The 11,054-nt window shown below is 45.5% G+C and overlaps 1 protein-coding gene across 1 annotated transcript; it reads right to left on the bottom strand.

Moving 5' to 3' along the window:
- Window positions 1-3,597: 3,597 nt before the first annotated feature.
- On the bottom strand, window positions 3,598-8,807 carry LOC123494654 (uncharacterized). Its single transcript, XM_045230616.2, has 4 exons — window positions 8,487-8,807; window positions 6,514-8,219; window positions 4,407-6,423; window positions 3,598-4,336 (listed from the first exon to the last, which is right to left on the bottom strand). Exons 1-3 carry the CDS (start codon window positions 8,805-8,807, stop codon window positions 6,096-6,098), a joined length of 2,355 nt encoding a protein of 784 aa, XP_045086551.2. The 3' UTR covers window positions 3,598-4,336; window positions 4,407-6,095.
- Between the last annotated feature and the right edge of the window lie 2,247 nt (window positions 8,808-11,054).

The raw sequence follows: 11,054 nt of genomic DNA, 5'->3' as shown, positions 1-11,054 counted from the left end.
CACTAAGATCCAAACAGCAAAATTAAGGACACCTGGAGTACCCATTGTAGAGACAGATCATCTGAGAAACGCATGCATTTCTTCGGTGCTGCACTCTCCAGACCCACTAACCTTGCATGGATGTTTGAACCCTTACAGATGTATAACCCACTGGCTGGTGGAAGTTATGAATCATCGTGCACCTTATCAGTGCTAATGACAAATCATCAGGGAAAGAAGGCATGTGATTGCATTTGGACCTTTTCAGGTAGGTATCTTAACATTCATGAACAGAGGTTTCAGTTATAGGATCTTAGCTGAGAAAGGAAAAGCGTGGGGCTCGATTCATGGTTGCCGATTCGATGGAGATTTCTTGCGCTGACATTTTAGCGAGGTCATTATCTTCTTTCTCCCGGCTTCTCTGCCGCTGGCTGGGGCGCCGGTGGGCGGCGAGCTGGTGGTGGCGGTGGCGGAGGGTGCGCCTGCTGCAGGGGTTTTCGTGCGAGGCTCTGCTTCTGGTCGTTGCTGGGGTGGACCAACTCCTTGGGCCACGGACAAATGGGCCGGTGGCGTCCCGGGCCCCTACCTCTAAGCTCATGCTTTTCGTCCAGCCCGTGTCTCTGCCCTCGGCCCATCTACCCTCGCCCAGGAACTTGGTGGTGGCGTGTGTCAGTACGATTGCGTAGGTTCCGAAATATTGTTGTTCTGGGCTTCATTGGCTTACGTGGGGGCGTCTGTCGGGCCTCAATGCACTAACTCCGAGCCAAGTCCATCACTAACCCCACACCAAGCCCACCACCAAACCTCGCGGAAGATCTTAATGTTCACTGCTTCACTGTTTCGTCCAATTGCAAGCAAGTCATTGGTGACATCGCAAAAGGAATTCAAGATTCCTACGGAGCTATCATTAGTGAAATCAAAGCTAGGGCTGCACATTTTTCTTATAATTTTATTCACGAAAGTCGTAGAGTTAATGTAGAAGCTCTAAGTTAGCAAAGTTTTCTACTTCGTTATCTTTGGGTCGTCATGTGTGGCTTGGCCAGCCTCATGACCAACGTCGTATCCCACCCATGGTGGAATTTGAGTAATAAAGTGGCTTTCCCCTAAAAAAACAAACTCTAAAAAAACGACCTTTGGTCGGAATAGCTCAAACGCCTAACCGGGTCTGTGGCAAGATTAGGACGAAGCCGGACATGCAAGTATCTCCGGAAGGCTGGCTAAATAGATGGTACAATCTGGGAACAAATGGGCGTGCCCGGCGGACACAAACACAAAAGGTTAGCTGTAAATGAGCCGTGTCCAAAGGCATATCCATCTTGAGTGGTTCGGTTGCTCATTTGCAACCGATTTTAGATGGATCTTGGGGTTAATTTATAAAAGAGGCATTTCTTAAACGTGTTGCACATTGCTTGCTTGACAAAGTCTGGGCAAGTGTTTTGCAAGCAGATGACGGGGCATCCGGGCATGTCGCCCGGCAAGGTGTGGGCAGGCCAGCTGAATGGCCAGATGTCCCATAGACGCATCCTTTCACCTTGGATCCGGTACCCAATGACAAAGATGAAACCCAATTTATGACCTTCCTCGACCATTTATCTATAGGGCTTATTTCATCTGTGCCCCCAATTCCTTAGTTGTGCTCAGTTTTCCCCACGCTTCAAACTTTTGCTCACTTTTCCCCACTCCCTTAGCTGAAACTCTCACAAATGTTCATAACAGACGTTTGCCGTCTTGGCCGTTAACTGACTTGTGGGGCGCTTCGCTGGTTGGGCCGTGTTTGTGTTCATAGGACGGGCCCGTTAGTTTGTTGGGAATAAATTAAAAAAGCCTTCTATCGATGGATGCAGCCTGCTATGCATGCCCGGCTTTGGCATCGATTTAGCCTGCTATGCATGCGAACACCGCCACGCACGCATCTAGTGACCTAGACCTAAACGCATGCATGCACGCCGAGACGCACGCATCGATCCTTGCCGCCCGGTTGCCGGTGGATTTAGTCGCTCCGCAGCGTCGTTTCACGTGTCGCAGGCATACGTGCCGGTGGCAGAAGGGGCAGGCTGCACGCACGCTCGCGTCTATGTCGAGGCATCGGTTCACGCCGCACGAGTGCCGCTCGATTCAGTTGTGGGAGGCAGGCAGCCGCCAACGCAGAGCACGCAGAAGGGGGAGGCAGGCAGCCGCCAACGCAGAGCACGCAGAAGGGGGAGGCAGGCAGCCGCCAACGCAGAGCACGCAAAGCACGTTCGCATGGATTCACGTTCACACATTTATGATCGCATCGGTTCACGCACGCACTGAGTCACGATCTACGCCGTTTGCGCGTGTACCCACTTCGTCTCTTCTGGCTATTTAAACTGCCCTTCATTGCCTCTTCTTCTACAGATCCATCTGCGCCTCCCACTTCTCTTCTTCCCCCAAAAGCCAAAGCCATTCCACTCAGCGAAGCATTTCAAGATGCAGTACACCGGGCCGACGTTCCAAGCGCCGCCCACCGTGCCGGAACGGCGGTACCCCGCCAACGTCGTCGTCGAGGCATCGCTCCGCGTGTGGGCGATCTCACGCTGGAGGGGTAGCACTGAGCTTGCACGGGGGTTCCTCCGTGCGGGCTTCCACCACCTCCCGCCGGGCTCGCCGCCCATGTTCAACCTCGTGGAGCAGCGTCCCCACGCCAACGCTCCAGTGGTAGGGCTCGTCGTCCACTTCACCAACAGGTTCGATGCCTACTACCTGCTCGGCAAGATGTATTGGTGTGGGTGCGAGTTCATCGCATTCACCACCCATAACATCTTCACGGACTTCGAGAGCGTCTTCCCCGCTCGCAACCGCATGCACAGCCTCCCGTACTACGTCGGCGACAACGGCCTTGAGGAGGAGTACTGAAGCCGACGGCGAAGAAGACGGTGAAGCCGGCGGTGTGCGTGTTGCCCTAGCTACCCTATCCCTATCTACTATGTAGTGTGAGTGTGAGTTTGGTGTGCGTGTTGCCCGACCTAGCTATGTAAGAACTTGGGAACTTATGTTGCCCTAGCAACCCTATCTATTTATGTGTGTTATATTAATGTTTTGTTATGTTTGTTGCCCTAGCAACCCTACTATCTAAGTTAATTTATGTGTGTTATATTAATGCTTTGTTATGTTTGTATTTCCCTTTGTATTTTGTTTGTCCCAAGTTTAGACACGGCTAATTGGCGTGGGGAAAATTAACCAAACTAACTAAAAATGATGTGTTCATAGATGCCTTCTAAAAATAAGAACATATTGTACATTTGTACACGGCTTTGGTTTGAGAGCTCTGTATTTTTTAGGTATTCCAAGAATACTTTGGTTTTCAGAAATATTGAAGTATCAAATACTTTGAGATGTTTGGCTTTAGTCAAAAGTGTAGTTTTATATACTTTAATATGTAGAAAACTACACTATGTTTGAAGTATATAAAAAAGAGGGTTGGACCTCTTTTTCCAATCATGAAGTATTGGTTCTCTAGGCATAATAATATTGCGGTTTGCAAATACTTTGATTCTAAAAAATGAAGGGACCCATAAAGGAAAGCAAAAAAAATCCTCAATGAGATAGAAGAGATTGGGCAATCAAATTAATGAAAAAAGCAATCAGAAACAAAAAAGGACAAAGCAATCGTTCCTAAACAAAAAAAAGAAACATCGCTTGTTTCTGGGCCTCATTTATCCTTTGTGGGCCTATTGCAGCTTGATTCTCTTTGGGCCCGCGAACTAGGTTTCTAGCAGAACTGACGAACTCGAGGACAAAAGTTTGGCAAGTGCGAGAGAGAAGAGATGAACTTGATGTATATCCCTTGTGCTGCTCAAGTACTGCTTACTGTCATCTGACGAGCTAGGGTATGATCCAACACTCGAGGTTATTTGCTAACAAAATAATCCTATCACTGAACTGGTACTTGTCTTCTGCCGAAACTGAAAGTGTCGAAACTTAACAGTAAACTGCATACATTCAGAGATCGACAGTTGCACTAAACAGAGTTGCATTTGAGATAAACAAACTTGGATTGCTAAATAGTGGCAACAACAGTAGACAAACATCTCTAACGAGAGATGGCCATCAAGTAAAAAATTCCTAGAGCAAGTATTCCTAAAGCTATTAGATTGGATTGCTTCTTCAACTCAATCAGCTGCTTGAAGTTCTTGTTCATCTTCTTCAATTCCGTCTTCAGTTCGACATCTACCACCGTCGGGTATTCCGGACGCGCTGCTGCTGCCGGAGCGGCACTGTCATGGGGCAAATTGAACTCGCGGATTGCATTCCCCCTCGAATCCAGCAAGCCCAACCCTTGAAGCCTCTGGATGTAATCATCCATCCACTCGAAATGGTGGCATTTCTTCACGATCTGAAAACGAAATGTGATAGATTTTTTGAGAAATTAGAGATAAAGGATGCGAGGAAAACTCAGATCTAACCTGCCCCTCCGGCTTGCTCTCGCATTTGACGAACTCGCGCCCAAAGTTCCCATTCTTCTCCTCCTTCGAAGTCAACCGCTTCAGTGGCGCAGTCCGTGGGCAGTCAGTGCATGGAGTCATCGGCACTGGACCATACACCGGCCACGTGGAACGGGGGGCTGACGAGGAGGTCGACATATCGCCCGAGAGGAAGAAACAGAGGAATTGCTCGAGAGGAAGAAGAACGAGAAGATGGGGAAAGAAACAGAGGAATTGCTCGAGAGGAAGAAGAACGAGAAGATGGGGAAAGAAACAGAGGAATTGCCCTATCTGCTCGATGCCTTTGTCTGTCAGATGGAGAAGAGGAGAAGGGGAAGCTATATTGACGATTTGCCACATTGTATTTTGTAGTTTGAATATTTGAACCAACTCTTAACACTGACATGTGGTGGTCATGTGCGAAAAATACAATTTCATATGTAAAGTGGGGCAGATCGTAAAAACCCGAGAAGGACAGTGCAGTAGCCAATCAGGATGCATCACGCGGATCGCGCATGCCTGCCCACATCTGACGGGTGGTGTTTGGCGCTTGGTAGGATCCGACGACGGACGTTCGACGCTACGGTTTGGAGCATTTCTGCGGGGTTATGAGCGAGTCAACGGGGTTATTAGGGTTTGACCAGATTTCAAATGGCCATAACTAAATTAGAAAAAATCGCAAAAATATAAAACAAACGTAGTTCGTCCGTTTATGAGACCTAGTTACCATAGAAAAAATATAAACTCGGTATAGGGGCATTTTTTTGAAAAATCATTTTTTGAAGTGGTCTGTCAAAATCAAGTTCAAATGTTTTAAAAAAATTCAAAAAAACTCAAAATGTTGTAATTCTTGTGCACATAGCCGTCATATGTGACAAGGTTATGAGAAAAAATATATAAACTTGGTGTAGGTCATTTTCATGAAAAAAGGCTTCACACAAATGAGCTATCACCTATGAACATGTTCAGAGTTCGTATAATAGGGAGAGAGGGTTTAGGGTTTGAAAAAAAATCAAAAAAAATCAGAAAAAATCTCCATAGCTTCATTTTCGAGTGAATAAGAAGGATCTGAACTTACTTTTTCATTTTCATATCTAAAACGTGTTATTTCACGGTTTTGAATTAAAAGCATATTTTTTCAAAAAAAAGTAGTAATATGAATATTAATCAATAAATAGTGAGACTTCGTTTTTACCATATATATATGGAACAAGTGTTCATAAAAATATATATGCCTCATTTAGCCAAGGTAAAAAAAACTTGATTTCAAATAGGGCTGTTTACCCTAGCTTTCGAGCTTGTTTCTAGCACATTTCTCATTCGGACTGTTCACCTACGAATATTGGGCTTCAAATGCTCGATCAAATACACCACACAGAGCAATGAACCTCCAATGTTCAACTTCAACTTTGGCTCGAATCCAAATTTTGTCCCAAATTAAAATATTGATTTAAATTCAAATTTTGATGGAAATTTGAATTCTGACACAAATAACAAACCAAAGTAGAAGCAACATTATTACAAGGGATCCCTTATTACAACTGATAAGTTTTCACAGTAGCTCAAATATACCAAGTTTTAAGATGCCAACATCTTAATACAAATCTACCAAGTTTTAAGCGATCGACTCGCCCTCAAATTGACAACACAAACATTTCCCAACAACTTAATTCAAATTTTCGACTTGCTCCTTGTGTTTGCAGCTGGCTTCATCGTCTTGCTCCTGGTTTCCCTAGTTGAGATGCTCTTTTCTTTCAGACTCTTGTTCCTTTTGATCTTGGGCTTTACTTGGGGTTTTCCCCGTGGAGGTGTTGATGGAGTAGTTCCACTCGCCGAGCACTTGACGACCATTTGACGGTCATCTATGGGTTCAATAATCTTTAAAGGCACAGTTGGAAAAATTACCCCCTCCTCTTCCTCTCTTATAGCTTCAAAACCATCAAAGGCCATGGTTTCAAAATCTTCTGCTTCTTCATCTCTTGGCCTTTTCTCCCTAGAGCTGGTAAATAAAATTATAAGCCATAGGCAAAAAAGACAACAAATGCAAACAAAAGGGTAGCTGCATTCTACAAAGGGTGCAAACACATACCAAGATGCTTCATTTGCTGCTGCATTCTCCACTGCTTCAATTGCTGCTGCATTCTCCACTGCATCTTCAGTCTCCATTGCTGCTGCATTCTCCTCAGCATTGGCTGCTGTCCATCTTTCCTCCTCTCCAAATGATGCATCCACTGCATTGGTACAAAGCCTAGCAATATGCCCCAGAACTCCACATTTTTTGCAAGCACACTTCTTTGGTAGACGACCCTCCTCACCTGCTCTAATCCTCTGGTTCCTTGGTCTTCCTGGTGGTCTAGTAATGACAGGAGCGTGGAGTTTGAACCCTGGATCTACTATGTTCCATTGATCTTTCCCCAATAGTGCAGGCACATTGTCAGCATAAGCAGACATAAATTTGGCAACAGAGAAATACTCAGAGCAATATTGATCAACTTCACCATCTGCACCCCCGATAACGGTCATCAGATGTAGGGCATGTATGCATGGCTTCCCACGGATCTGCCATTGCCTACAAGTACATTCTCTAGTACTTAGGTTCACAGGATACCTCCATACCCTATTTTTAGTGTCAGTATATGTAACCTCTCCCTCATATGTACCAGATCGAATACATTTCATCTTCAGTCCTCTTGCCTTCAAGTGCAATGCCTTAATCAGTGATGGGAGCATTTGATGACCAACATATTGTGTTTCTGCAATTCTTTTGCGAAGAGCCATCTTTATCATGATCATTTGCCTCATCTTGTCAAATGCTTGCCACAACAAGAGCCCTTTCACTGACTTGAACTTTGAATTGAAGCATTCTGCAAGGTTACTGGTCACATAATCTACTTTGCAGATTTCGTTGAATTGGCTTCTTGACCACACCTTACCATGATGTGCATCCATGTACTCCTTCACAAGAGGATTTTGAGCATACAACACTCTCAAATGGTGTTCATGCTTCCTTTTGCTGCATGTGTATGATGCTGGCCATAAGTTCTCATCATAAACTTTACCTTTGAACTTCTTTTTGAAATTATGCGCTAGGTGTCGCATACATTCCCTATGCTCCACTCCAGGGAATACAATTTCCACTGCACTCTCTAAACCCTTGCAAGCATCTGTGTGTATAGCTAAACCTGGGGGTGTGCCTATAATGTTGCGCAACTGCTGCAGAAACCAGACCCAACTTTCCTCAGACTCTGCCTCCACCACACCAAATGCAACTAGGAATAGCCAGTTGTGTCCATCAACTGCAGAAGCTGCTACTAGCTGTCCTCTCCATCTTCCAGTCAAATGTGTAGCATCTACAGCCAAATAGGGCCTGCAACCATCTAGAAACCCCTGCCAGCAAGCCTTGAAACAAACAAAAGCCCTTCTGAAGCACTCCTTCTGAAATGACTTCCCATTTATTTTGAATGGAACTGTATGCTTGTCAATCTCTACAACACTCCCTGGACTTGCCGTCTCCACTTCAGCTTTGAAAGTGTAAAGCAGCTGAAAACTGTCATTCCATTGACCATTAATTCTGTCAAGAGCCCTTTCCCTAGCATTGAAAATTCTCATGTAAGGAATTTCTATCTTGTACTTCTCAAAAAGCTTCCCATGGAGTGCTGTTGGACCAAGTCCAGGTTCTTCTCTCAGCCAATCCAATATAGCATCTACCACCCACCTAGTTTTTGCTAGCTTGGTTTTGGCCTTCCCCCCTCCCCCTCCAGGTGGACATGTGTGCTTGTGTGGGTTTTTCTTTATCTGAAACAAAATAAAAGGGTAAAAAATAGTTGAGAAACCTTACTCAACGATCTGAAACTAAATTACTAACTGAACTTGGATTACCTGAATATATTTGCTCTTGATCATACGAGATGCATGCAACTCCCACCTACACCTAGGATATGGACAAAATACTGTGAACCTTGCTGGCTCACTCCTTTTAATCTTATAGGTGTTTTCAGATATAATGCACCATGTTGTCACTGCATTCCAACAGTCCACCATTGATTGGAAAATGGTACCTACACTAAGCTCAGGTTTTTCCCTGTTCCACTCAATTGTTGGCATGTCATCACCATCGTATTCATCCTCGATTAAGCTCTCCATGTTCTCCACCTTCTCTTCATCGTCAGTGTCATCAAACCTAGCTTGGCTGATGGGCTCCTCCATATATTCGTCATCCACTGCTTGCTGACTGGCTACATCGACCAGTTCGGGAAACATCATCTCGTCTTCATCATCATTTGTAGGCACTGCCTCGTCAGGTTCTGCATCTTCTTCTACACCAACTGCAGAAGGTACACGAGAAGCAGCAGCTGAATCGGAACCAGAATTGGCAGCAGGCATGTTCTGGCTCCATGAACCACTTGCTTTACTTGGTGTCGACCTACAAGGAGTGCCGGGGTGCTGGCTATTAGCACAGACAGATGATGTCTGAACTCCCTTCCCCTTCGCCTATTCTGCGCGTGGCTGAAGCACATCGATTTGGAGTTTACCAAATCGGCAGCCAGCAATCCCAGCAAAAAGCAACGGCATATGATCGTCGCAAGTTAGTGGGAGAAATCTTTGCTCGTCACTGCTGAAGTAATTCAGTTCAACAGCATCGGCATCACTCCAGGGATAGGTGTTTCGGAGCTCAGCTCGCAAATCTTTGAAAGATATGCTGGTTTCTACCACTTTGGGATAGAAAAATGATGAAATCAAATGCGGTTTAGTGCCACGCAGCACACTAGTTTCCATTCTAATCGCCAGCCGGAAAGCCAGCGCGGGATCAATCCTATTTTGTTGAAGGAAACAAAGGCTTCAGTTAGCCGGGTAAAATCGAGCACAAATTCAAACGATTCAAGCAAACAGAAGTCAAATACGGCCTACAATACGACTTAGAACGTCAATTCAAGAGGAAACAATGCTTACCCAGGTTTAATCCATGAATTATCTGCCGCAGATTCCACCCAATCCTCTCCACGGTCGACTGCATTCCGGCCATCCTCACTCAACATCGCTATGTAATCCCAGGTGGGGAGGTGGGCTATATCTGGCGGAGACGCGGCGTCGCCGACGAACTGAATAGGGGCATAGGGTGGAGGAAACAACTGTGGTGGATGCGGCACGACGCCGGCGGAGGGGGAGGGGCGGCGTGGTGCAGTGCGGCCTATCCAGATTTGTTTCAGATTCAGACAAGCTGCCCAATACGTGTCTCCTTGCGGTCCCACCCGTCAGCAAGCAACAGTCAGACGAAGACTCGGCCCCACTCGTCAGCAATTAACGGTCAATGGACGGTCAAGACGGCAAACGCCCGCTATGAGCATTTGTGAGAGTTTCAGCTAAGGAAGAGGGGAAAAGTGAGCAAAAGTTTGGAGCGTGGGGAAAAGTGAGCACAACTAAGGAACCAGGGGCACTAATTTAAATATCCCTTATCTATAAGTAATGTTATTCATGGCAATTAATAATATTGTCTTGCTTTGTCCCATACTTTCTAGCATTGCTGTTAATGAGACTTTCATCCTTTTCAACGGGAGGTTCAAGTTGGGCCCGAAATATAAAAACATAACTACCTGAAAAAATACCAAACAACTCACGACGCACGTCCGGTCCGACAAATGCAGCGCTGGCCACTTGGTATCTTTGCGTCGTGACTCCTGTCTAGTTGGGACTCAAGGCCGACTGTCCCGGCGTCGTGAACTTTAGCAATGCATGGGTGTGCCTGTTGCACTGGAGCACAAGATGCCATTAGTAAATGAACCGTAGCACTAGGCGGCATCAGAGCAGTGGACCATATGTCACGACCCGGTCCTGGAAGGTCCTCAAATCTATGCGCTTTACCATGTCAGTCCCTATATCAATTGCTGACAGGCACAGTACATGATGAAATACAAAGTTATGTCATATGCCATAGTATTACATCGCAAATCCAGTCTCTTTTACATCACATACATGCTTAGCTCAAGGCTAGCTTACAATAGTTATAAAGCGAAAATATAATCTAGTCTTTTGGAGTTCATCCACTCATAGGCAATAGTTAAGTATAGTGTCGCAACCCTACTTCATATCTCTCCTTCGATAAGGTTAAACCCACAACAAGTATAACAAAATAATCATGCTTTTAGTGTAGGTGGAGGCTGGTTTGCATTTGTTGAAAGAAATATAGTTTTGTCCTAACTTGTATATAACACTACAAAAAAAGACACTTCCGTGACATTATGACCTGAACGGAAAAACAAATTGTCATGGACGTGACACTTCTATGACGATAATTGTGATAAAAACACGTATCATCGTAGATGTGGTAGGCTCCTACTTCTATGACAAGAAATTATGACAAAAAATGGGCTTTTCATTCTAGGCGGGCCGGAGACATACCTGCATGACATTCTTTGGACCGTCCATGACGTTAAATATTGTGGTAACAGTGAGGGTGAGAAAATTTAAGGCGAGTTCCCGGTTACGGTGGGCAATCGGTGGGTGGTCGGGCCCAAGTGATGCAGTCGTTTGCGTGTTTCTCTCGTACGCACGCGTGTGTGCGAGCCGTGTTCACTAACTGAACCCGAGCGATCGATCTTGCCCTCGCACTACATACTGAACCCGAGCGATCGA

This window comes from Aegilops tauschii, chromosome 1, assembly GCF_002575655.3.
Source record: "Aegilops tauschii subsp. strangulata cultivar AL8/78 chromosome 1, Aet v6.0, whole genome shotgun sequence".
NCBI lineage: Eukaryota > Viridiplantae > Streptophyta > Magnoliopsida > Poales > Poaceae > Aegilops > Aegilops tauschii.
Note: the sequence above shows the minus strand (reverse complement) of the source record. Positions and strands in the feature narration are given on the sequence as shown.

Bases quoted from the DNA above. Each gene is read 5' to 3' on its own strand.
- LOC123494654 (XM_045230616.2), bottom strand. From the start codon at position 8,807: ATGCCTGCTGCCAATTCTGGTTCCGATTCAGCTGCTGCTTCTCGTGTA. The intron at 8,220-8,486 runs GTAGGTACCATT...ATTTTGTTTCAG, and splicing joins GGGAAAAACCTGAGCTTAGT to ATAAAGAAAAACCCACACAA. The intron at 6,424-6,513 runs GTATGTGTTTGC...TTTATTTACCAG, and splicing joins GCAGCAAATGAAGCATCTTG to CTCTAGGGAGAAAAGGCCAA.